General features: G+C 52.8%; 1 protein-coding gene across 2 annotated transcripts in view; it reads left to right on the top strand.

The window, feature by feature from the left end:
* Positions 1-27,023, top strand: part of MID2 (midline 2) — a 118,646-nt gene that overhangs the window by 23,241 nt on the left and 68,382 nt on the right. For both annotated transcript variants that reach the window (XM_082062120.1, XM_082062119.1), the window contains exon 2: positions 1,987-2,708. In XM_082062120.1, the coding sequence (XP_081918246.1) occupies positions 2,043-2,708 (666 nt within the window). In that variant the 5' untranslated portion in view covers positions 1,987-2,042. The remainder of the gene's footprint in view (positions 1-1,986; positions 2,709-27,023) is intronic.

Genomic DNA, 27,023 nt, shown 5'->3' with positions numbered 1-27,023 from the left:
GATTGGGAGCAGTGAGCAGCTCTTCAAGCGCTTCCTTCCCCTGGGTCACGGTGGGAAGCAGCGGGGCTGATGAGTTGGTTTCCCTCTAATGCAGAGCAGAGCCAGAGGCAGTGGGGTTGCTGCAAAGCCCACCCTGTCCCTCTCCTCACTAACTGGTCCCCATCACCGCACATGGCTGTGGCAAAGCTGGGTTGGAGGGTGGGAAACATGTGGTTTCTCTTCTCAGTGCCTGCCAGGCTGCTTTTCTCTTCCCCTTTGGTTCTGCAGACCTGCCAGAAGCCAGCACAAGGTGTGACGGTGGGTTTGCAGCCTGTGCCTGCTGGGGGTCTGCTGGGGCTTTATTTAGATGTGCTGCCCCCATGCCCGCTGCTCGTGGGTTCTTTAGCCCAGATGGAGAATTGTCCTGCAGCCTGGCTGGAGAGGGGGCTCAGAGGCTGCTGGGCACACAGGGGGACCAGCATTTGGAGGTGGTGTTGTAGGACTGCTGAGGGTTGATGATCAGCTGATGGTTGATGATAACTGTTGATGGTCTGATTGCAGGGTGACAATAAACCCTGGCAATAAACCCCTTTACCCCCTCCCTCTCCCCTCTTCCCACTCAGGACAGGTGATTGGGAGGGAAAGAAGGACAGAGAGAAGAGAGTTGGGAAAATTAAAAATGTTTTACTGATGCTACTGATAAAATAGAGAAAATAATACAAAATATACAAAACCAATCTTGAAAGTCCCAGCAACTGCAGAGCCGGCACCCGAAGTCCTGGACTGGACTCTGCAGCCAAGCGGAGCTGGATTCAGTCTGTCACTGGCCTCAGTTCGCAGGGACGACTCGCAAGGTCCTCTCCTAATGTCGGCCATAAGGAAAAGGGACGAGATCCTTGTGATCTCCCACTGTTATATGGAATATCACATGAATGGGATGGAATACTTAGTTGGTCAGTTTCAGTTCACCTCCTGCTTGCACATCATTATCAATGACCTCACATTCCATTGCTATGTCTGCCAAAACATGTATCTAGCTTTCAGGAAAGTGCAATTAGTAAGAAGACTTTAGCTGACAGGAAAATTCACTGAAAGAGAAACTGGTCTTGTTTTTAACAAAACCAGGGCAGGTGTGCTGGGATGTCAGCGGAGGCAGCCAGGGCTCGTGCTGTGGCTTGGTGCTCTGCAACACCGGAGCTGCAAACACTGTGATGGTGGCTTTGGTGGCTTGCGGAGAGCCTGTTTCCAGCCTCCTGCAGGGGAGGTGGTCTAAAAATATGAGTTTGTTTGCCTCCAGCTGGAGTTGATTTGGGCATCCCCGGCTGTTGCTGGAGTGCAGCAGAGGACAGCTGAGAGGGAGGTTCGCAGATTATAATTTTGCTGCTCTTCCTTTCCCGTCCCACTTCTAAAAGATGAGGGCTGGGAGAAGCACAGGGCAGGAGGATGGTACCTTAGAGCTCCTGACCCGCTTTGCTCAGAGTTTCCAGGACAATTCACCTTTTCCCCTTCACCAAAAGGAGACAGGGCTGTGTAGCTGTTAGAGGGGACATTTAAAGGTCTGTCTTTGCTGTGCAGCACAGCCTTTACGCATGGGAAACTAGCACAGCCCCCATGCCTTGGGCAGCGCTCACTAAAAGAAGCAAGAAATCATGTGATTTCTGCTGGTTTTGTCTTCAGCCTTGCTGTCCGAGTCCTCTTGGCTGGCTGGGCAGGAAGGTGATGGTCAGTAGCTTGCTGCTGCCCCTTCTGCCTTCCCTCCTGTCCTGCAGCATCTCTGGTGCTGGTCCGAGCCGGTGGCTCGGCTCAGGTGGACGGTGAGCTGAGATGGTTCAGCCAGACCGTTGTGCTTGTGTGAGCCTGGCCGGGCTGTAGTAACAGTATTGGGATGTAAAGAGCATCGGGGTGCTGCAGAGGTGATGTGTCTGACCCCCCCGGGCACCTGTTTCTGGTGGGGAGGAGCTACCCGGGAGAGCCACTGTCTCATGTCTCTGCTCTCGTCTCTCCCAGGTACCAGACCACCTTCCCTGGTTTTTGATGCTGAATCAGGATCTTTTTAACTAAAGATGGAAACACTGGAGTCAGAATTGACCTGCCCAATCTGTCTGGAGTTATTTGAAGACCCTCTTTTGCTGCCGTGTGCCCACAGCCTCTGCTTCAGCTGCGCCCACCGCGTCCTGGTGTCCAGCTGCTCCTCCAGCGAGTCCATCGAGCCCATCACCGCCTTCCAGTGCCCCACGTGCCGCTATGTCATCTCCCTCAACCACCGCGGCCTGGAGGGCCTCAAGAGGAATGTGACACTGCAAAACATCATCGACCGCTTCCAGAAGGCGTCCCTGAGCGGCCCCAACTCCCCCAGCGAGAGCCGCCGCGAGAGAACCTACCGCAACAGCTCTACCATGTCCGTGGCCGGCGAGAGGATCGCCTGCCAGTTCTGCGAGCAGGATCCCCCGCGGGATGCGGTGAAGACGTGCATCACCTGCGAGGTGTCCTACTGCGACCGCTGCCTGCGGGCCACCCACCCCAACAAGAAGCCCTTCACCAGCCACCGCCTGGTGGAACCCGTGCCCGACGCGCACTTCCGAGGACTCACGTGCTTGGAGCATGAGAACGAGAAGGTGAACATGTACTGTGTTGCTGATGACCAGCTCATCTGTGCCTTATGTAAACTGGTGGGACGCCACCGGGACCACCAAGTGGCATCGCTCAGCGATCGCTTTGAGAAGCTGAAGGTAAGCGCTGGGCATGGCGGTAGCGAGCCCTCTGTAGGGGCTGGAGTTTGCTGCGGGACGATGGTTCCCGATGCCCCAGGCGGCACCTCTTCTTTGAGCCAAACAACTCCTCAAAGATGTGGGCTTCAGGGTGGAGCTTGTGGGCTCCTCTAGGACCCTGCTATCAGAAGGCTGAGCTAATTCTTGCACAATTAGAGTGAAGTCTTTGGTATTTTATTTTTCTACTGCTGGTGTGTGTGGGTGTGGGTGTGTGGGTGTGTGTAAAGCCTGGGCATTGGACCTTCTCCCAAAACGGCCGGATAGTGAAACATCATCAGACGCTGAGGTACCTGATGGCTGTTGCCCCAGGAATGCGGCTTTGCCCCGGGGTTTGTCCTGTCCCTTGAGAGAGCCCAGGTGGCAAAGAGTGGCCTGGTGGGCCTGTGAACATCTTTCGAGGGTGTCACGCTTGGGCCGTTCTGAGGGTGGGAGCAGGACGGATTGGGCTGTGGGCATTTCCTGTTGGAAAGCCACTCTACAGGCTTCCAGCCTGCAGCATATGGGAACCCTCCTGCTATCCTTAAAACCTCTCCCACAGATTTTACCCACACCTGAGGACTGTTGTGCCCTGAGAAGGGGTCTGCGGAGTCCTTTCATGTCCTTGAGCTGGCTTGCTCGAAGCTTCTCCACTGTGAGAGAGGAGAGGGCCAGCCTCTGGGAAGTGATGGATGGTAAATGGGTTGAGAGCTGCCCTCTGGAGAAGGACTTGAGGATGCTGATGCATGAAAAACTGGACATAAGGTGGCCGTGTACGCTTGCAGGCCAGAAGCCAACCGTGTCCTGGGTGCATCACCAGCGGGGTGACCAGCAGGTGCAGGGAGGGATTCTGCCCCTCTGTCCCCGGTCAGGCCCCCCTGGAGCTCTGTGTCCAGCTCCGGGTCCCCAGCACAAGGAGGACATGGACCTGTTGGAGCAGCTCCAGAGGAGCCACAGAAATGGTTCCAGGGCTGGAACAGCTCTGCTGGGGAGAAAGGCTGAGAGAGCTGGGGTGTTCAGCCTGGAGAAGAGAAGCTCCGGGGAGACCTTATTGTGGCATTTCACTTTATAAACGAGGTTTCTAAGAAAGACAGAGAGGGAGCTTTACCAAGTCCTGTAGTGACAGGACAAGGGGCAAGAGTTTTAAACTGAACGAGGGTAGGTTTAGGTTGGACATAAGGAAGAAATGTTGTATGATGAGGGTGGTGAGACACTGGAACAGGCTGCCCAGAGAAGCTGCGTATTCCTGGATGTGCTCAAGGCCGGGTTGGACGGGACTTAGAGCAACTTCATCTGGTGAAAGAGGGAGGTTGGACTAGATGGTCTTCAAAGGTCCCTCCCAACCCACACCGTCCTGTGATTCTGCCAGGCAGTGATGGAGCTCCCCGCTGCCTCCCGAGCACCCCAGGCTCCTCCTCTGTCTCGGTGCTTGGTGGGAGCCTCTGCTCTCCGGCAGCCCGCGCTTTCCATCCTCATTTCCCCCGAGCCGAAGCGGCAGAAATGGGCAATTGTTCTCCATCCCCCTTCACTCGTAGCACGTACTGATCCAAACTGAATTACTGTTCTGCTGCTTTTCGGGCAGGAGAGAGCAAAGAGTACTTTGAAGCTTAATTTTTATGCAGTGGCTGTGGTTGTACTGAGTATTATGTGAACCCATATGGAGGATGTTTGACCTATATAAAGTTAGAAATCCCTCTCTGTCCCCTGTGCATTCTGCATGAGTCTGCAAAATGGTTTTAATTCCTCGTTTTTTAATATAAAAAAAAAAAAACAACGTAGCTGGTTGCATTGGAGGTCACGGCAGTGAGGCTGTGACAGCAGTCACATTCCCATTATAACCCTTCTCATGTGTTTCCAGCTGCTTCTTCCTTGATCCCTTCTCCCTTAGTGTTCTGGGCTTGTTCTGACCCAAAAGTGCTTTTCTTGGCTCTTTGTCTTGTTAATGTTTTGAACAAAATTGATCTGTCCGCTCTGGTGTTTCTGAGTGCAGAAGAAATGCTTTTATCACTCTAGCAAAAATACAGAAAACTTCTTTTTTTTTTTTTTTCTTTCTTTTTTATATGCAGGCCAGATTCCAGGTTATTTTTTTTTCAAACAAACAGATACCCAGAAAGAAATCTTTCCGCATGTCCCATTTCCTGGGCTGGTTTCCCACCTGCCCTTCTCTGAAATCTCGCAGGCTCGGTGTGACGTGCCCAGTGATGTGACTGGACCCTGTGCAGCGGCAGAAGAAGGTGCTGTAGGACGCCCTGTACTTTAGTTCTGCCTGCCCCGCGTTCCAGGCAGGAGGTCAGGCTGTTGGTAGGTGTCGGCGTGTGCCCGTGAAGCGTCTGGGGTCTGTGGTGGCTGGAATTTGCCTTCAGGCCTCAATGTACCGTCTCATCTCTACATCTCAGCTCACCTAAGCTTCCCCCGGTGCGCGGAGCAGCGCCAGCAGCCCAGTCCATAGGCCAGGACATTCTTTTTCCATGAGGAAATGTCTCAATTAGCAAATTGGAAACCTTAGAAAGAAATGACCGCGTATGTTTGCACGCAATAAAACCTGGGGATAGAAATTAAAACTCTTTTAATATTTTCCCCCCTGATCTGGCCCATGTCAGCTAGCCAGGGAAATTCTTCTAAAGACAAAAACCCTTGACAACCTAAATTGCTTCTTCAACCAGCCAAACATTGCAGGTTGCCAGAACATCATTTTTTTAAAAATTTTAAATAACAGTTTTAAGTGATTTTGGACAAGGAGGGAAGTTCTCCTCTGCTAGGAACATTCTTTGTGTGCTGTTCATCCTGTTGAGTTGCAGGAGCTGTGGCCGGATGGGGAGCGGGGACAGGGCGGCCGCGGTGCCCCTGCTCTGGCAGGGGGACGTCCTGCCGGGCACGGCTCTGGCGCGGGGGACCTTGGACTGGCATCTGTAATCTGGCCGTGCATCAGTTGGGCGCTTTTTGGATGGTGTTTCCCCTAATGCTTTACCTCCAATGCAGGAATTGCACAAGATCGATGCCGAGCTTGACCAGCAGAATCAATATTTGCATTAGTATTTTGTGTCATCTGCCTTGTATGGCCTCAGTCTATAGTTTCGACCACAATGTTCTCTCTGGCAACGCTTGAAATCCTTGCGAGTATCTGCAGCACCTGAAATCATTGCAGACACACTGGGATGGGGGCGCTGGGGGGGACGCTGCCGCCCGGGAGCCCTCGGCTGGCAGAGCTGCCGCTTCCTCCTGTGCTCATCTTGAGGTGCCCCCACCCCATGGCAGGGCTCTGCCCCCTCCCTTCTCTCGCCAAGGCATTAATCAGCGAGTTCTGTTGCAGCCAGCGCGCTCTGGAACATCAACAGTGCGCTTGGGCGTCGAGCAGTGAGCAGTTGCTCTTAATCTCCGGCTTTGATCCTGTAGCTAGAGTGAGCTGGTAACACCTTTCAAGTTGGGTTTTTTTGATCCACGTAACTTCATTTTGTCAGAAGAGCTGTGCTTTCCACAAAAACCTTTGGTGGTGGTGGATTTTTTTTTATCTCTTTAGAAGTGCTGTGTGCCTGAAAACCGAACTGTTGTGTCTAAATCCCGAACTGTCTCCCAGTGCTCCCCTTCCCCTCTGAGCTTGTTTTACATCAGAAATCTCTAGTGCGTGGCTTTCCCTTGGAGGCTCTGCAACAATCTGCCCATAGCATATTATACACCCCAAGGTGTTTTGGGAACCATCTTTAATCCCTTTAACACATATTACAGCTTTTTTTTGGTGCATCTTCATCTCTACTTGTTTATATTCTGAAGAAGTTGGTAAGTGTGAGTAGTTTTCCTGAGCTGTGGTAAATGTGAGTCATGAACATCGCTGGGCTGAGGTTTTGGACCTGCCCTGTGGTTGCTCACATAATGTCCATCGCTTTGGGATAAAGGAGTTCTTGCACTGATTATGCTGCTGCTTGCCAGCGTGTTATTCTGCACCCAGTTCTTTCAAGCCCACAAGCTGGCTCGTCCATCAAAGCTGCTCCATTTGCTGTGTGCTTCAGCTCGGACATCAGCCATCATCTGCCAGCTCCAACAGCCCCTGGCAGAGATGTTGCAAACACCAGGGATGCTGACAACGCAGGAGAAACCGCAGCTATTTTCAATCCTGGCCATCCGATGCAGCTAGATTTTCTGCAGCAAAAGAATCCACCTGTTTTTAAGATGGACAGAGAGGGTTTCCCCAGCTGTCCTCTCTTTTGCTGGGTCTTAGAGCCCACCCTTGTGAGATTGGAGCCCAGATCAGGGAGCATCTGAATTGAAGAGGGGACCATGTGGGATGACAGGCAGGACAGGGTGGGGGTACCCGCCTGGCATGGGAGCGTGTCTGGGGCAGCGGCGGCCTGTTTCCCTGGGAAGGCTCCATTTCAAGGGGTGCCCACTGCAGAGAAGAACAGCTCTTTGGGTAGGAAAGTGCTTCGCAATAGACTGGCTATTTCCCAGCATTGCACTTAAGCACTGGGGGAGCTGCAGGCATGGGAGATGAAACACTTAACGGCAGCATCTTGCCAGGTGGGTGCTGCAGGTGAGGACAGGCAAGCGGGTGATGCGGGAGGAACCCAGAGGGAGGGCAGGTGAGAGCCGCAATGATTCCAAGGGGATGGATTTCCACCTGTGTTTTCCGCTTGCTTTGAGGTTTCGGCGTTTGCTAGTAGCAACCTAGTTGAATGGGCCCTGCCGCAGCGTGACCCGCGGTGCCGAGACCCATGCTGAAATATTCATGGGTAACCCCGTGACAGACACTTCTCTTCGACCAGAAGATGTGCTTGCCTTGTGCTGCTGCCTTTTATTCATTTACAGCTGGGATGGGAAGAGAAACAAGCGTTCCTTCCTTCTCCCTCAGCAGGCAAGGAAGCATTCACGTGAACATTTGCGGCGGGAAGAGTGTGGAGGCACGTCCCTCTGCCTCAGGCTGGCCTGCTCAACCAGAGCCGTGGGACGGGGCACGTGCTGGGCTTTTCAGGCAAAGACTTGGGACGCTGCTGGTTGAGGACTCACTTGGTGACATAGTTATGTCTGTGCAGATCAGGTGGCTCCAGCACCCACTTGGCTTTGAGGTGGTCCCCATCCAGCTGGGAGGAGAACTGGACAGTGCCTTCAGAAAGCGGACCTAAGTTAACATTGTGTGTTTGAAGGCTTCGTCGTATTTCTTGTCCTCTTGCGGCTCACCTCGCGGGTCGCTGACTGCCCACATTCCCCCCGCATGAGCTCTCGAGGGTCCTGGGGTCCCACCTGAGTGTGTCTTTTAGGGCATGCGTGGCTTGGTGTGCCCTTAGCCTCAGCCTGCCAGTCCTGCCGTGCTGTACAGCCCTTCTTGTGGTGCTGAAGCATCTACCGGACGTCGGGTCTGGGCTCACCTGTTAGTGACATTGGCCTCCACTTCCCCCGGCCGATGGGTGACGTGGGCGCTCCCGATCCCTGAGCTTGGCTGTGAGCAGGCATCAGGATTTTGCTGCTTGTTTTCCCTCTGCGTGTGTTCAAGAAGGGCTGAGATGTTGAACACAATTAGTGGCAAAGAAATCCATCAGCTCGACTTGCTGGCTGAAAATCGACATTAAAGATCAAATTAAAAATGTATGTAGATTAAGAGCAAAACAAATGGCCTGACCTACATAAAGCAAGTGCTTAGGACAGCAGCACATTATCTGCCGAGTACAATCTCGGCCAATTATAAATTTAGATTGCTTGGAACCCGTAATGATGAAGGTTTCTGCAGCGCGCTGCCCCGCGTCCCGTCCGCGCCGCCGCTGCGCTGGGGCAGAGCTGCAGAGCAGCTCCCTGCCAAGGAGGGATTACAGGAAGAAAGGCTTTGACTGAGGAGCTCTGGCCAGCTCCTCCCATCGTGATTTGTAGTGGAAGGAGCTTTCAGAGAAAGGATTTTGCCTTGATTATTTGCTGCTGTCCTTTGCTTCTCCATCTGCTCTGTTCCCTTTGCAGGAACCAGATAAGGGCCAGCTCAGAGGAGGCTTTTCCTTTGCTGTTGGTGAGGTTGATTGACAGGCTGGAAATAAAAAAATTAAAAGAAAGAAGTGTTTTGTAACACTTTCATATCTGCTCTTTGCTAAAGGAAGAGCAATAAGCCAGGTGGAAAGTCTGTAATCTGTCAGTTCAGAGAGGTGCGCTGCCTCCAGTGGGTTCATGTGAGTGGGACTCAAGATTAAAAAAACTAAGTCCCCATGCTAGACAAATTGTATGCAGAAAGTTGATAGTTATTCCAAGGCTCTTAAGAGAGTGGTGGGGTAGGAAAATCAGGAAAAAAAACCCAACTTACTCCATGCTGCAATATAGGACTTCTTTGCCTTGGGACTTGTGAACATGTTCTCACTTGTGCTGTGTGAGTCACTGAGATTGCTAGTTAATATATAATTTACTGCACTGCCATGGGGCTAAACTGAATTTTATATTTTTATATATATATATATATTTCCTCCACACAAAGAGTTAGCTGAGAACAAGGGTTATGATTGTGACTGCTGCGACTCCTACACAGAACTGCGGGGGCTGTTACCAGCAAAAATACAGAAAGCTCTGGCTGTGTTGTAGCTGTCAGCTCCTTTACTCTTAACAGCAGCACATCATACACCTTTGCTGCTGGAGACCCGCTTGGAGAAGGAGCTGCAAACCCAGCCCAGGCTGGTTCCAGCGCAGGTTTGTGGTGGTGGGAGTTGCGGCCCCGGTAGGGTGATGAGTGGCCACCTGTGGATGCTGCTGTGCTGGCAGAGGGGGTTTGACACCCTCTTGGCCATAGCCCTGGCTAAGCCACCACTCAAGGTCACTTACAGCAGTTGCGGTACTGGTTGTATGGGAATGTACCGGAAGATCAGCGAGGAGGTTGGTTAAATGTAAATACGCTCAAGTGACTTGCAGCTGTCTGTAGAAAAAGCACATACATCACTCTAATTGTTTTCCTGACCTTGTGTGCTTGATGAGTAGAACCTGTGCTAGACAACATAGGCCTGTGAGGAACTCTAGACCCGTATCACTGTGGCTGAGATTCCTGCTTTGTTGTGAGAAAGAGCGGGAGGCTGCGCCTGCCTGGAACCTTCAAATACAGGCGAGCTCAGCAGGCCCAGCGATCTCCTACCAGGGCTGAACTGACCAGCGCCTGCGTCCCCGCTGTGTCACCGCTGCATGGGAGCTCAGGTCTGGCTTTGGAGACCCCCCAGTAGAGAGGTAACTAAAATAAAACTTGCTCTTTGTGATGCATTCGTGGCCTCTGGCTCTTCTTGCGACGTGCCTGCGTATGTGTACACACTGGTGCAGGCAGGTCCACCCTTCCTCCTGCCCTCAGCCATGCGGGAGATCCAGGCACCTGCACCATGAGCTGCCGCGGCTTTGGGACCATGAGCTGGGGTGGCAGCTGCTGGGGTTATCGACACGTGTTTTAGGGCAAGCAGAGCCCCTGCCTTCACCCAGCAGCCTTCTCCTCAGCCAGACCTGCAGTTTCTTTTGCTTTCTGTGCACAAATCCAAGCACCTCCACGCCCCAGCAAGCTACTGAGGCTTTGTAGTGTTGATTTCTTTCTCCTAAGGCAGGGTCAAAGGTGGGCAGAAAACAATAAAAGCACACTGTGGGGTTTATTTCTGCTTGACTTATAATCTAGTGACTGGTTATAGAGATGTTTCTGAGCAGGGGGAGATCCGTGGTCCAAAACACGCTCACCAGCACAGGGTTATCACTCCAATTGCTTTGTTTGCAGTGGCAACTGGATGCCTTGCAGAGCAGTGAGCACTTACCTGATGTTGGACACATGCAAAAGAGCATCTCTCCCTGTCCCTAATGCAGATAAAGGCTTCAGCATGCTGCCAGGTTCCTTTATGCAGCGATTGCCCTGGCCTTCCTCTGGCAGTTCAGTGTGCCCCTGGGACGCCACGCAGCAGGAGTCACTCATCGCTACAGCTTGGATGCCAAAATTGCAGCCAGCTACGGATCCCTTAATGAGAAATTGGGGAAAGCCCTTGGGGGTGCTTCACATCGGCAGGAGCCAAGGGAGCCAGCAGCCACGCTCGGCCCCATGGAGGCGACAGTCCCGGGATGTGGCCCATCCCGCCGCTGCAGGGGAGCTCCATGCACTGGAAGCTGCAGCTGCGGAAATAAGGCTAGCAATACATAAGGCTGAAAGTAAAGCTTGGACCTGTGGCCTTACTGTTTTTTTTTGCCATGCCAGCGGGAAGCATCAGCAATGCAGGGTGGTAGGGACGTCTGCCCGTCTGCAGGTTGGACTGTTGCAGTGGAGCCCCTGCCCTGCGGTCACAGGGGCAGGAGGAGGGTCCCGAGCAGGTCTGGGCTGGCGGCTTCTCCCACCACAGCCTGGGCTGCCCCTGCCCTTTTGCTCAGGTTTCATGGCAAACACCCACCTGGTGCGTGCGCCGGGCGAGCACAGCGCTGCTGCAGCCAGAGCGTTTACCTGCAGACCGTGAGTCATATGGAAATGCTGCATTTTCCTGGCTGCTTTACCCCATGGCAGGAGAGGGATCCAAAAGTGCTCCGGTGTGTCATGTAGCTCCCAGTTTAAGTTTTCCAGTGGCATGGACAACTCAAGTGGTGATAACTTTAATTACTGATGGTTTGTACGTCATGGGGACCAGAAGTCAGCACTGAGTGCTGGGGCTCTTGCCTTGTTTTTCCTCCAGAAATCTGCTTTTTGGGGAGAGTTTGGATATTATATTTTTTAAGCCAAGCTATTATGAGTCTCGAGATAGCAGACCTAAGAGACTGTGTTGATTCGATTAATCTCTTGCTTTTTTTTACCAAAACTACCTTCACATCCAAGCTGATTTCAATGTTACAATCTCAAGAGCAGCTTGAGCTAGAAAATGAAGGTGCAGGGCTGTGCAGAAGTCACCCAATAACGCTGTGTTTGGATGAGGCTAAAGGATTAATCTCCAGCCCGTGAGTCCTGCAGGACAGCAGGTTGGAACTGAAGTTGATGGGAGAAGCAAGATAGTAAGCAAATGAAGGTATTTGTAAATAACAGTTGTCACCATCTTTTACTAAAGCCCCCCCTGGAAAATGCCCTGATTTCAGAAAGAGGCTCGTGGTTGTTCTGTTCACCTGTCGCATAAGCCTCGAGCAGTAGGAAGTGATAAAGGTGATGATGAAGGATATGAATGAATTTCACTTTTGTTGGGATTGATAAACCAAAATTCATAGTTCTTATCAGCTGTATGAGCATGGAGCTAGTGGGGTGTGGAAGCCGAGGAGCGTGTGAGGCTGCAGGATGCTGCGCGCGTGGGGCCTGCAGTGCTTGACGAGTTGCCTTGTCTTGGGAAGATGAAGCCAACAGGGAATGACTGTTAACCCACTGCCTGTCTCTGCTGGTACAAATCCATCAGTTAAGGAACATGGAAGAAGGTGAGCGGCCATGCCGAGGACAGCAAGGTCAGAGGAGCAAGGAAAGGGCACATGCGGGATGTCCAGATATCCAGGCAGCAGCCCTGGCCCTTCAGCTCCTTGCTTTGGGAGATGTCTTGCTTGGGACGGCACCGCCTCTTGACAGGGCTGCTGAAAGCACTAAATAGTTGTTTCCGTGTTCTGGATTTTGGGATGGTTTTCAAAGGATGGAGCTGATTTGAACACCACGTCTTTGCAATACTGCAACCAACTAATGCCCGTGTCTGCCGCAGCCTCTCCTGCAGCCTCCCAGCTTCTCCGGCCTGAGGGGTCCTCTGTGCCTTTGGTGTTGCAGCAGCAAAGCATCAGGTATGCTTTCAAAAGCAAAAGGAAGAGGAATAAAATAAAAGTCCCTGAACCTTCTGCCGTCAACATCGGCAGTGTGCTCACGATGAGCCCGTGTGGGCCACATTGCTGCTCGTGCCTAAGGATGAGGCCAGAGGATGCTCAGATCGCACTATCACTTGCAAGGGCAGTGCTGATGTCCCTGTGCCATCCCTTGCTCTCCACACGAGTCGTGTTTGCCATAGTGGTTTGCTGTGATTTCCATTAGCTGCTGGCAGGCTGCCGGCCTGAGCAGCGGCCACACAAAGTTGGGAAAGCATCGACGTGCAGCGCCGGGGCCGTGCTGCCGGTCCGGAGGCTGCTGTGCTGTGCTGTGCTGTCCCAGCGGGGCACGCGGTGATTTGCACCGCTGAGGTCTGGGCTTTCTTGTCTTTTTTTAATTTATCTGTAAATAAACAGGTCTAGAAACACAGCTTTTCCGCTCCGAGTTGCCCCGTGGTGCTTTCATCCAGGGCTAACCAGAAACAAAAATGCATCCAACTTACCGAAGGGGGACAGAGAATTTTTTTTGGCAGAAGTTGTTGCACCAATAAATGAGAAAAATTAAAAATGTATGAGTGCATCAAATTGTACAACTGCAGCAGCTCCAGATCGTTAGGTATTAAATTCTTGCTTAACTCTATACCTTACGGTAATCGACTCTTACACGGTGATTAGCTGGGTGGGAATAATTTGTGTGGAGGTGCTGCCCATGCCTCCTGCCCGTGCTGCCAGCGCTGGGCACCGTACAGAGGGAAACACAGACACTAGAGGTGCATTATTCCCTGCTCGGAAGCTCTTGAGGAGCTGGGGTGCCTTGCAAGGGAAGGAACTTTCTGCAGCAAGAACCTGGCAGAAGCTTTGTAGATGTTTTCTGGCTCACATTGCAGACCTTGGGGCTTGAAGACCACCAGGAAAATGTATGATGAGCAGAAAAAGGTCTGTGATTCCTGTTCGTTGGCAGTGCCCTGGTTGTCTGGATCTCACGAGCACAGCCTGGGCCAGGGCTCCTGTCAGACAACAGTCGGGCAACCCCAGCTCAACCTTGAGTTTGGGAGATGCTGCCCTGTTGGTTGTGTCAGTGGGTTTCACTGCTCATGCTGTTTTACACAACTCCATCAGGCGGTGGTTGCTCCGGACCTGAAATAACATGTTCAAACTGTGCAAAAACGAGACCCTAAACAAGGCCCAACAGTGGCTTTCACCGGGCTCCTCTGCAGCTGGCCTGGTGTCCATCAAACAGGCTTATGTGTGAGGTGACACGTTTAGCAGTTGAGTTTTCAGTGCTATTTCTGGAGGAGAATAGTCTCTGAGATCCAATACTTGATGCTGCTTTCCAGCACAAACAAATCCATGCCAGTCCTTGAGCTGTGGCCCTGTCATTTTTCAAGCCAATTTATGTTCCCATCAAACGTGATCTTTGTTCCAGCCATCTGCCGTCATGTGATTTACCAGAGATTTTGTTTCCCCTCTGTCAACAGATTTGTTAACAATACAAATACTTTTATGTTATAGTTTTCTATATAGCATCTCTCCGGATGCCTCAAATCTGTGTTATGTTTTGCAGTTTCTAAATTTCCATTTAATCCTGATTTCTTTCTTCATGTACTCCCGCTGTTTCTCTGCAATACAAACTCTTTCAGGGAAAACTTACCCCCTTGTGCACAGTTTCCTTCTCAGAACAGGTGCTTTTGTTTCTTATTTTTCTGAGCTTTTACTCTGAATGTTCCTCTTTGCTCTGTGGCTTTGGTAGCCCAGTCCCTTGGAGCTTGCACGGTGATCCTGCGGCCCACTGTGTTCCCATGGCTTCTCCCCAGCCCCTGGCAGCGTTTCCTGTCCCTGATTCCTGCAGCACCAGCCCTCCCAAATTCTTTTTGGACTTGTAGGTGTGTTTCCCTTGTGACACTCAGTCCTGAAACGTTTTCTGCACTGTGTCCTTACGTTTCCTTGGCAGGGTCTGATTATCTGTCTTGCTTTTTCCTCCCTTAGCTGCAGGTCATTAAGCAGTTCAGTGCTCTGGTCCAGCCCCATTCAGAAATACCATCCCTTGCCCGTGACCCTCTTCATTTGTGGGCTGAGAAGGGTGTGAGTCTCGAGACTCCTCTGGCTGACGGCTGCTGCATTTTCACAGGATCCCAGAGTGTCAGGGGTTGAAGGGCCCTGGAAAGCTCATCCAGTGCAATCCCCCCATGGAGCAGGAACACCCAGATGAGGTTACACAGGAAGGTGTCCAGGCGGGTTGGAATGTCTGCAGAGAAGGAGACTCCACAACCCCCCTGGGCAGCCTGGGCCAGGCTCTGCCACCCTCAGCGGGAACAAGTTTCTTCTCAGATTTAAGTGGAACCTCCTGTGTTCCAGTTTGCACCCATTGCCCCTTGTCCTGTCACTGGTTGTCACCAGAAGAGCCTGGCTCCATCCTCCTGACACTCCCCCTTTCCATATTGATCCCCAGGAATGAGTCCCCCCTCAGTGTCCTCTTGTCCAGCTCCAGAGCCCCAGCTCCCTCAGCCTTTCCTCACACGGGAGATGCTCCACTCCCTGCAGCATCTTGGTGGCTGCGCTGGACTCTCTCCAGCAGTTCCCTGTCCTGCTGGAACTGAGGGGCCACAACTGGACACAAGATTCCAGGTGTGGTCTCCCCAGGGCAGAGCAGAGGGGCAGGAGAACCTCTCTGACCTACTGACCACCCCCTTCTAACCCACCCCAGGTACCATTGGCTTCCTGGCCACAAGGGCCCAGTGCTGGCTCATGGTCATCCTGCTGTCCCCAGGACCCCCAGGTCCCTTTCCCCTACACTGCTCTCTAATAGGTCATTCCCCAACTTATACTGGAACCTGGGGTTGTTCCTGCCCAGGTGCAAGACTCTGCTTTTTTCTTTGTTATCAGGATTTTTCGCTCTTCCTGTTCCCAGCACCACACAGTGACTTCAGCCATGTCGGTGACAGACCCACACAGAAATCAAGCCGGGGTGGGCAGACTTTGTAGGGAAGGGGAGAGCGCTCCCAGGCTGGCAGCGCCTTGCGAACAGGCTCATTTGAGGGAAAGCCAATTTCCTATTTAAAAAAACCCCATAAAAGCGCTTAGCCAGCACATTTGGAGAGCACAGCCCCGCTTTTATCTGGATGGCCCGGCTGCCCTGCGAGCATCGCCAGTGGTGACCCTGCCTGCGTGGCGCTGGGCTTGCGCTCCCCTGCCCGGGGCCAGCGTGTTCCCAAAATGCTGACCCTCGCCCTCCCACCGGCACCCGGAGCCTCCGCTCACCGGAACAATCAGCAGCTTGGCCAAAAGATTAATATTCCTGCCCTGAGTGGCTGCTGCTTAATATTCAAGATATATTGCATTATGGGCGTGATGAATATTCACGAGTGTGATTTAGCATAGCTCAGTTAATTATTCTCTGTGTGCAATCGGGAAGGCACTGGCTCTCGTTAGGGCTGTGCTCAGCTATTCGTGGCGTGTACTCTCGCTTGGAAAATGTGTCCCAGCAACGTTCAGTATCTTTAAGTAATTTGGAGAATCGGTTGCGTGCGCTGGGGCGAGCATCATCTGAATTTCTTAGCAGGTTCAAAGTCATGCTCTGAGATGCTGAATATTGCTATTATTATCACATTAGACACTTAAATAGGCTTACAGGTGTTATTAAGTGATTTTACCATGACGGCTGACATGTTTTTTTAAAAAACCTTGTTTGAATATCCTATCAGTGTGTGCTCGATATGCCCTTTTATAGAAATTAATGTACAATAGCAGTGCATCTGCTGATAGAAATCCTCCTGCGCTGGGGGTGGAAATGGGTTTTGGGACCTTGAGCTGAGGGATGTGTGGGTGTACCTGCTGCGTCCTGCCCTGGAGTGTCCTGGCTCCTGCTTTGGGCTTTCTCAGCGCGCTGGCTCCAGGACAGAGCAGGATTTCTGTGGCGGGGTGGCTCTCGGGACAGGGTGCGTGTCCCCCAGAGCTGGTGGGCACTGGCTTGCGATGGGTGCTCTGACCATTTGCTTGGCCTCGAGAATGGTTGGTAGATCAGCCCACCTCATTTTGATTTTTGCCTAGAAACAGGCATGTCTGTGATAAGGAAAGTAGAGGTGTGTCCCCAAAATCTCCCAAGCTGGCTTCCAGATGAACAAGTTCTTGCACCTCTAATATTTTTTCAGAGCTCTTCACTTGGTGGTCCATAGGATGACACAGTTGGAGAGCCCTGTCCTTGCAGGATGTCCTGACTGTATAAAGCTATATGAAAGGCTGAGGGAGCTGGGGCTCTGGAGCTGGAGGAGAGGAGACTGAGGGGGGACTCATTCCTGGGGATCAATATGGAAAGGGGGAGTGTCAGGAGGATGGAGCCAGGCTCTTCTGGGTGACAACCAGTGATAGGACAAGGGGCAATGGGTGCAAACTGGAACACAGGAGGTTCCACTTAAATTTGAGAAGAAACTTCTTCATGGTGAGAGTGCCAGAGCCTGGCCCAGGCTGCCCAGGGGGGTTGTGGAGTCTCCTTCTGTGCAGACATTCCAACCCGCCTGGACACCTTCCTGTGTAACCTCATCTGGGTGTTCCTGCTCCATGGGGGGATTGCACTGGATGAGCTTTCCAGGTCCCTTCCAACCCCCGACATTCTGGGATTCTGTGATTCTGTGATGTGCAATGTAAACACATAGCTTCTGTGCTGCTGATGTGTAACATACAGTGTCTGTGTCAGAAGATGGAAGCACTGCCACGGGCTGTGTAGCCAGGCTAGGTGACAGTGCTGGGCTAACATTCGAAATTAATTCTTGCTTACTAATTAAACTAATGAGGCGGCCAGTCCTCCTTACCTGCCTTTCTCTCGTGATGCTGCTCGGGCTGTGTGCAGCAGTATTAGGGCTGCAGTGTCCATGTGAGCTGTGTGGCTTTGGGTGCTGGGGAGCCAACATGCTGGGTTTGGGGTGTAGATTGACGTTCTTGTCTCTGCAGCTCAGAGCAAAAGGGGTCTCAGACATGAAGAGCAGAGATGTTTCTGATCATCTCTCTAAGGTACAGATTAGGTGTCTCTTCTGCTCCTGCCTGTTGCCTCCCTTTTAGTTGTTTGTTTTGGGAGTGTATTGTGCTTTGATAGGAACCTGAGCAAGAATGTTCCTGGGAGGGATATCTAGCACCATCAGAGGTGTGCTGGTCTGTGCAGCTCTGATCGGTGGAGTGTGATCCCTGATCTCGCAAGCGCCCTGCGAGCAGTGCTTCATTAGTGCTTCGTTAGTGCTTCGTTAGTGGTGCCTGGAGACAGAGCCCATCTCCCGTGGGGGGACCTGGGCAGGGTGAGCTCCTGCCCAGGGACCCTGCCGGGTGCTCCGAGCACAGGATGCCATTTCCACCTGGAAAGCTGTTGAATCATCAGCTGCATCCCGCCGTCTCCTCCAAGCACAGCCCGTTCAGAGCCGCTGGCTGAGCCAGAGCAGCGGCTTTGCCAGGCTGAGCTCTGCAGCCTCCGCGGCTCGTCCGTCCGTGCCAGCCGCCCTCCCCTCAGGGACGGGACAGGGGCTGGAGGGAGCGCGCTGCCCCTGGCGCAGCCGTGTCCTCGGCCACTGCCGTGGGACAGGAGCGGAGCCTTCGCCGTGTCCCCGGCTCAGCACCCGGTGCTACGGCTGTCAGGGCAGATCGGGCTGTGAGCGCCTGGGGTTTGGGCATTTTAGTTTTCAAAATCAGCCTGATAGGCAGCCGAATGCTTGTAAGCCTGCTGAACCCCTTTCTGCTCTTACAGGCACCTCGTATCTGTGGGATAAGCTCAGAAAATGATGTGTAAAAAGGCATGTGTCGTGCGAGATGTGCCAAAGCAATAAATCCAGATTCCTTCCTCGTTTCTCTAAAGGGCTTTTAGGAACTGAACATCCGGCATCCAAGAGAAAACAGGCATGGATTGTCTTTCAGCGTGTGCTGTTTGGCTTTATTTATTTATTCTTATTATGCCGGTGATTGGAACATAAAGGTCAGGAGGCACAAGAGCCTGATGGATGTGCTCGCTGCAGCTCTGCATCCTGGCAATCATCTGACGCTCGTGACAGAGTGACCATAAGAATCCAGCCTATAATGTAAAACATTAAACAAAAATAGCACCCTTTCTTTGGCCTCCTGGGGAAGGAATTGTGTCCTGCCTGGAGCAATCCCAGTGCTATGAAGAAGGAGATGTTTCCAGGAGCGTGGTAAAAGGGTAACCAGGTCTGTAGCAGGGTATTTCAACATGAACATACTGGCTTTGTTTTGAACGTACAAGAAGCAGACAAGCTCAGAAGGTTATTTATGCATCTAAGGGGTAGAGATGGGGGGTAGGAAATGCGTGATGGCTTTCATCGTGTTCTCCCAGATGCTCCCCAGCACTGGCAGGGAAACCATGGTGGGTGTTGTCCCATTTCTTCACCATGGGCTGAGACCTGCACCTGCTCTGGGACTTTGATTTTCCCCTTAGTGAGCAGAGCATCTGCTGCGAGCAGGATTGGATTCTGGGTGTCCTGCCCAAGCAAGGGCTGGGGGACTGGAGATCACCATCTTCTGGGACTGCAGCCTGGACTTCTCTATTCCCCTGAAGCCTTCTGTTGCCTTGAAGAGACTTTGGAGTTGAAGGAAGAACTTAATCATTGCCAAGATTGATTGAATTGATTTCTGAAGTTCCTAGGTGCAGATGCTGTCCTGGTCCCATCCTCAGCTGCGACCACACTCTTGTGGCCGCATGGTCCTTCTCACACTGGCCGATGGGCTGCAAACCCCCCAAAACAGCTTATGGTAATTCAGCCTCCAGCTCCTTGCTTGCCTTAATTGCTCTGCCTCAGTTTCCCATCTTTTAAACAGTGCTGTATGAGATTGGCATTTGAAAGACAGATGATGGCTGAGAGAAGCTCCTGCTGAAGGGCAGTGCTGTCTCCTGAGCTCGGAGCTCAGCTGGTGAAGGGAAGAGCTATTGATTTTTCTTTGCCTTGTTTTCAAATGGAGTTGTCAGTTTTCTGACTAAACGTTATGTGCTGTTAATGATTTGCTGTCTCAACTTTTGTTTTAAAGTCTTGCTGTTCACCTTTCTAGAGGTGAGGCGTGTATAGAGTCGGCACCCAGGAGGCAAGATGCTTTCCACCTCTTTAGGTCGTTTGTTGTCAGCTCCTAAAAAAAGAGCAATATTATGCAGGAAGACAAAGAGGGGCTTAGTTTGCTTGTTGGGCATGGAGACCCTTTCTGTCTCCTTGTCCCCAGAGAGCACCAGTGGTACTGGAGGTGCTCCAGGTGCACCCAGTCACATGTATGGATGTGTCCCCACCCTTGGCGATGCTCCATCTGCTCTTCCTGGGTTGAGAAAAGTTCAGTTAACTCATCATGCATTAAACAGAGGCAGAGTCTTGCCTTCTCCTTCTCATGAAGCATCTTGTACTCCATCTCCTGTGTTTCAACTCCAGCCTATAAATGGAGGCCGAATCAGACCTGTCTGGAAACAGTGGTTTGGGTCAGACACAGCTGCACCAAATCTGGCTGTGTCCCGGCAGCCTGGTCGGGGAGACTCTGCTGTTTGCTGCTGAGCTGCTGCTGCCAGCGCTCGGCATCGCTCCTGGAGAGCAAGCAGGGCCGAGCTCACAGAAACACAGCACTTGCCTGGCAGGCAGCCCAGTGCCTCTTTGGTCCTTCTGTGGATTCGTCATGCCTGAGGAAGCGATGACTTTTGCTGTGCTGTCTCCAGAGGAGCTGATGCTCCTGCCGGGAGGAGGCGAGGAGGGGGCCTCATCCCTCCTGTGTGGGTGAGGATGCTGCTAGCATCGGCTTGAACTTTGCTTCTGCTGGGATTTACCCTCCCGCACCGCCCAGCTCTTTCCACAGCCGCTGTGTTTTGCTGTGGCTCGGGAAGCATCAGTCTACCGATGAAAGCCAAGGTGTCACAACTGTCCCCAACCACACCCTCCAGGTTTGCGAGCTCCGGATGCCACGGGATGCAGGTGAGCCAGGAAACCTGGGGACCTGGCCGCCTCTCCGTGACCCACGAGCAGCACGTTGGCTTCCTCCAACCTGGGATGCCCATGTCCGCTCGCAGGGGCTCTGCCCGCTCCTCCTGCCAGCGCATCTGTTTATCCACAGACTCTTGGCAAGTCACCGCTTTGATGCGCTCCCAGGGACAAATTACTTCTCAGATGCTTGCAGGCTTCCTGTGCCGTCTAAATGTCAGCTCTTCACAGCGGATCAGAAGTAAAGACGACTCACATCCGTTATGGTTATCTCTGCAACGCCACTAGATTCGAGGGGCTGATGCTATTCCCCAGTGCTGGAGCTCTGGAAGAGTGGTGAGACTTTTGCTTGAATCTTCAAAGTCACAAGAAGAAAGTATGAATTTTAGGGTTTTGGCAGCGGAGCCTGACTACAGCTGATGTGTGCAAGACTGAAGGGACCGAGGGCACTAAAATTATCTCAACCCCAGCCCCAGGTGTGAGCTGCAATGTGCCACTTGTCCACCAAAGGGGTCAGAGCTTCTCCCATCGGGACACGCACGGGGGCAGCGCTGGGGACCCGCACGGGAGCTGTGCTAATGCAAACAAGCATCGGTTACTCGGGACCGGGGCAGCGCCTGGAGAGCAATCCTGTTGTCTCCATTGGCCTGATATTCATATTTCTGTTAGTTAGTTATTTCTTTATCTTTACCTCTTGTTTTGGCCCTTCTTAGACACGTCTCCCATGCTGTGCATGGCGAGTCTGCTCCCGTTGTGGGGAGCCTGGCCCCACCAGCAGCTTGTCCCCCAGCAGGTGTTGGCACAGCTCTGCCAGGCCGCGCTGGCTCCTTGCAGGTGACAAGTGCTCCCAGGACCTGCAGTTTGGGCATCCTGGTTGTTCTTTCACTCTCTCAGCTCTCCGAGACCTAACTCAGCTGTAACGTAGCTGTTACCTCCCAGGGAAAAAGAAAACAATATTTCCATGAGCTCGTTTGCTTGTGTGTTCTGCCTGATGAAACAGGAGATGAGGCAAGTGCATCGAGTTTTGCTCATTGCTCGTCTGTAGGGCTGTAGTTGCTCATGCACTGAAAAGGGAGGAAATCGGGCTCTTGGTTTTGCGTTGCCTCTGAGGTCAGGCAAGACGCTGTCATCTCAGCGGCAAGGAGGGCACTGGTGTCCCTTTCACACCCCCAGCCAGAAAGGGCTGCATGGGATGCACGGGTGTTGCATGGGCACCTAAAAAAGAGGATGTTAAGGTTTAGGATTGTGGGGAAGGTGAGGGAGGGTGGCCCTGGGGCAGGTCCCCCTGCGGGTGGAGGATCCATCCCCTTTGCCCCTGCGCTGCTGCGCTGCCCCGGCGTTGGGCAGCCCGTCTGTCTGCCCAGGGCAGGAGTTGCTCAAACCCTTCCGTATCTCGCCTTGCTTAAAAAGTAGCCTTTCTGCTGAATCTAATGCCACTTGATCCTTAAAGCTGTGAATTTTAATTTGACAGTGTTCCATGTCAGTCCCAGCAGGAAATATGTTTGAGACCAGTTAGGAAACAGAGGGAAAAAAATTACCAGAAGGTTTTTTTACTGCTTTGATCTATCTTATTTATTTATTTTTCACAGCACAGGGAGAGAATGAGTAGTCCCCTGCAAGCTGTTTGCTGCTCTCTGGATATTAGAGGATGACACCAGCTGGGCTGGTAAAAACGTCTTAAAAAAGAATAATCCCAAACCAGCATTAGCAATTAAGCACGTCACTCACTGAACTCTGGAATTTAATCAATTTTCTCCTTTTTTTAAAAAATTTTCTTTCATTTTGTTTCTGAATTCTGTTTCTGAGGCCGTGCTAGCCAGGGCTTGTGCATCACACAGATGCTGAGTGCTTAATTATCTCAGTACAAAGCACATTGGTGCTGCCGTGGCCACGGGAGTGTGCTGTAATGGGAGGGTCAGAGCAGAGGGAGGAGGACAAGAGGAGCCACCAAGATGCTGCAGGGAGTGGAGCATCTCCCGTGTGAGGAAAGGCTGAGGGAGCTGGGGCTCTGGAGCTGGACAAGAGGAGACTGAGGGCGGACTCATTCCTGGGGATCAATATGGAAAGGGGGAGTGTCAGGAGGATGGAGCCAGGCTCTTCTGGGTGACAACCAGTGACAGGACAAGGGGCAATGGGTGCAAACTGGAACACAGGAGGTTCCATTTAAATTTGAGAAGAAGCTTGTTGGGGGTGAGGGTGTCAGAGCCTGGCCCAGGCTGCCCAGGGGGTTGTGGAGTCTCCTTCTGTGCAGACATTCCAACCCGCCTGGACACCTTCCTGTGTAACCTCATCTGGGTGTTCCTGCTCCATGGGGGGATTGCACTGGATGAGCTTTCCAGGGCCCTTCCAATCCCTTCCAATCCCTGTGATTCTGTGAAGAGCTGATCACACCCGGGTTCGGGAAGCAGACGGGTGAGGCTCTGGCAGTGTTTCCCTCCAGGTTGCAGAGCTGTTGGGCACCATCCCTGGCTGGAGGGGAATGATGTGCTGCCAGGGTCAGCTCTGGAGGGACCCACGGTCCGGGTGCTGAGGATCCTGCTGGGACGGGCTCTGCAGTGGGTGCCCCTGCACTGCCCGGCACAAGCATCTCCGGTGATGTGCTGAATCCTTCAGCTGCAGCCAACTTCCCTTAAAGTGTATCTGTCCTGATTGTCAGGAAACTGCCCAGCCTTGATGCCTTTGCCCCAAGAGCTGCAGGGGTGGTACATCCCTGTGAGCCATGCTAGGCTGTTATACAGGTACCTGCTCTCTCACAAGCTGGACCAGGTGGCCATGGAGGGATGATGACAACCTGTGACAGCCCAGGTAATTTGAAAGCATGTGGCATCACCTCTCCCCACACCAGGAGAGTGAAACCCTCCCCTTGCCCCACTGACCTGACGTGCTGCAGGTCAGCATCTCTTCGGAGCTGCTGCTTACAAAGAGGGTGAAGCAGGGCCACAAGCAGAAAAATGGTGCTGTGCCAGAAGGTAACCGGCCAACTGTTTTTGGAGGCTGTGAGAGCTCAACCTGGTGCATGGCGGCTGTTGCGGTCCCTGGGAGGCCTTGTGGAGGGCAGGGAAGGATGAGCAGCCCCGTTTCGCGCTGAAGCCCAAGTGCTTTTCTGGGTGTGCATCCCATACCAAAGGTCCTCATCCCTGTTTCCAGGGCTGCAGGAGCGAAAGCACCTGGTGTTTCTTCGCTCCTTTTAATATTAAGCGAGCGCTTTGCTCTTTTGCGTGGCTCCCAGGGGGAATAAGACTTTTCTTGGTCTCACCTCCTTGTTCCTGGAGTGGGGTGTGGGTGGCTTTTCCTGAAGCTGCTGTCTGCGCTGTCCTGGATGTTAATGAAAACTCATTCTGCTGCTGTTGTGAGCTGGGTGCCGCTGGACAGACTGTCTTCATCAGCATGGGCTGCTTTGAACATCCCCAAAACAGCCCGGCGGTGGCTTTGTTTTCTGCGTGGAAGAGCGGATGAAAAGGCAAAGGCGTGCATCAGCAGGGCGGCTCTTGCTGCCAGCCAGGTTGCCATTTGCGCGGCCTGGGAGGAGGTTGCAGGGTGGGTTTCCCTGTGGGGCGCCTGGCTCTGCCCCCCTCACCGCCCCGGCGCTGCTCTGGGCGCACTGCTGGTTCAGTCACAGCCGAAAGCTGGGAGGAACGCACGTGTTGCTGTGTGGGTTGTTTTGGGCCCAGGCTTTCCCTCTAGGTTTTTTGGGGGCTTCAGAGAGGTGCAAGCATCTCTAAACAGAAGATAGCCCTTGACAGATAGAAATATAAATGGTTGCTTCTACTCGCAGCGGTGCTGGCTCAGCTCCCACTCGAGTCACAGCTTGTGGGCGATGGCAGGCGTGGGCCTGAGGACGCTGCCCTGGCCGAGCACAAGGCGGACAACGCTGCCGAGTCCAAACTCTGAGCATGGGGGGCCGATATGCCGAATTGTAGCACTTGCTAAGAGGGATTTCAGTTAGAGCATCTCTGTGCATCCCAGGAGGAATTTGCTGGAGAACACACACAATCTTGGGAATCGGTGGGCTCCTCATGTGGGAACCCCAGTGTTCCCCCCAGGTCAGTGTTTCCAGCAAGCCGTTGAAATGTCCCGTGTCAGCGTGCTGAAGCCTGCCCATGCTGCCTTCCTCTCATGTCCCCGCTGCTTTGCAGCCCTTGTTTCCACACTTCATCCTTTGCTGCAGGGTTTAAATGAGCCCTGGAGCTTCTTCAGCCTGCTGGTAACGGGCAGCCCCCAGTGAGGTGTTGCATTCAAGTGAAATAAATAGTCTCATAAATTATCAGTGAAACCAGCTCCTCTGCTCTAGCATTGCTTGCTGGTGTCCTGACAAAGGAAGCCGTGCAATTGTAACCCAGCAGCGTGAACAAAGCCCCTTTTATATTGAATCAGAGCCTTGGGAAAGGCCTCTGTCTTCTGCCCCATCCTGTTTCGAAGGGGTTTCGAAGGTAGGAGTGAGCTTTTTGCAGCCTCACCTGAGCCCAGCTTGGATGGCGTGGGCCAGGCTGGGGTCTCTTTCCTCCCTTTCATCCGAGCCCAGGTGTGAGCAGCAGGCTCTCTGCTCAGAGCTGCTTCACTCTGGGGACACTGGGGCTCGGCCAGCCTGAGCAGCAGGACAGCGCTGGGTTTTCGCAGGGATATGCAGTAATTTTTTGAAACACAGCAAAATATCCCACCCAAAGCAGTGCGGTTATGATCCAGGTCTAGAACCACCTGCATTTTTCTCCTTTTTTTTCCTTTTTTGTTTGCCAGCAAGCTTTGCCAAGAAGCTTGCTGGAGCAGCACATGCTCTTGCTGCGAGGAGCTGAACATCTCTCTTGCGTGGAAGACACCTCCGGTGGAGAATTGCTGTGTGGACAGGCATTTATGAATGAATTGGTGTCCTTAGCCTGGGTTCATTTGCACTCGCAATGGACCCTTTAAAATCAACTTAGGGGTGCTTTCCCTATCTGAATTTGCCTTGATATGTAGGGTCTTCCCTTTGTGTATAGGTAAGGGATGAAGGTGTTTGCTGGGAGTGGTGAGGATGGGGAGGATGCAGATGTTCTGGGGCTGAGGAAGCATTGCGGTGGCCATAAAAGCTGTAATGACTTTAATGCATATTACCAAGGAGGAGAAGGGAAGATGTGTCAGGATATCACTGTTTCTTCTCCCCCAGGGGTGCTGTGGCTCTTTGGCTTTGTTTCTTTTCTACACAGAAAAACCTGTTTTCTTCGGTGTTGAAGCAAGTGGACCAGACCCAACACTCAGCAGCAGCGTGGGGGCATGATTTGGTTAGAAATGGGGGGGCAGGTCTATGGTCTGAGCTTTCATTGCGGTGACAGACCGAGCTCTCCCTTCCTGGGGGAGGGAGCTTCACCGTGGCATGCAAGGCTTGAACCTGTTTTGAAGTTTGCTTTATTGAAGCGCAAGTCACCTCTCCCTTCCCTCCTTTGTGCCCCCGGCTGGAGCGCACAGGCAGCGTGCCGCGACCCCTCGCAGAACAGCGGCTCTGTAACAGGTGGACCATGTGTGATATTTGGAGGGAGGGGGGTGTTATTTGTGGTGAAAACTTCTCCTTTTCCTGTCTAAAATGGAAGAGGGGAGGGATGAATCGAAGTCTTCCAAGGCCAGTACATGCCCGTATAAATTGGCAGCATGCAGGAGGTTTGCTTGCGTGCAGCCTGTTTCTCTGGGCTGCGCAAGGGGCTGTGCCTGGCGGCAGCCGGCCGCTGCAGGAGCTCTCGCAGGGTCCCCAGGAGTTTGCTGGTGAGGAAAGGGAAGCAAAGAGAACTAAAAATCAGTTTGCACCAGGATCTAGGCATGATTTGGTGCCTGAATCTGTTTGTGCTGCACTGGAGCCTGCAGGAATGTGTCTTGGGACTGCTGACTGCTCTTGGAGAACCAAGTGGGGAAGGCAAAAGCTAAAGCCAAGCACTGAGCCCCATTAAATCCTTATTATGCCAAAAACCCCACCCTGAAGCATGTGTTGTGTGGGTTGTTTCGTTGTGGGTTTTTTTTAAATGGGGTGCTCTTTTTGAAGCGCAATGCCTCTGTGCATGGGAAGCTCCTAACGGAGCGACAAGGAGCAGCCAGTGCTGGCCGTGCCCCTGGGGCTGCTGGTGCTGGGGCGGGAGGTTAACACAGCAAAGCTGCGGTGTGTGCGTCTGGGTTTATGGAGCCGGTGGGAAATGCACTGGAGACTGGTGCTGCCATACCCCCGGGTGTTGCTGAGGAGAGGTGCTGGGGGGCGAGCAGCAGCTCCTGGATGCTGCAGAGGGGAAGAGCTCTGCTTGGGCTGCATGGAGCCGAATCCCACATAAACCCAGAGGGAGAGCCCCAAGGTTTCCCTCTCACTGGGCAGGGGGTCACAGCCACTTTCCCAGCAGGTCTTTTAACATGCCCGGTCCTGCGGGGCCGACCTGCCGGTGGCGTTGGCACTGGCACCGGCTCACTGGCCACGGGGCTCGGGATGGGCTGCAGAAGCAGGAACTCAGCTCCACAATGCTCCTGCTTTGGGCAAAACCGCCGGTTTCAGCGCGGCTGAAGGATGGTTCCTCCTGAGCACCACTGTGGTTGTGGCACGTCCGCCGCTGGGCTTATGTGGAGTGGCTGTTAAATCTAAACTCACTGTAATCACTGTCTGTATATCTCATGGGTTATTTTTGGGGTGATGCGACGA

The sequence above is a fragment of the Streptopelia decaocto genome, assembly GCF_964273445.1.
Source record: "Streptopelia decaocto genome assembly, chromosome: 10".
In the NCBI taxonomy this organism is placed as follows: domain Eukaryota; kingdom Metazoa; phylum Chordata; class Aves; order Columbiformes; family Columbidae; genus Streptopelia; species Streptopelia decaocto.
The sequence above is the reverse complement of the archived record's forward strand: the minus strand, read 5'-3'. Positions and strand labels throughout refer to the sequence as shown.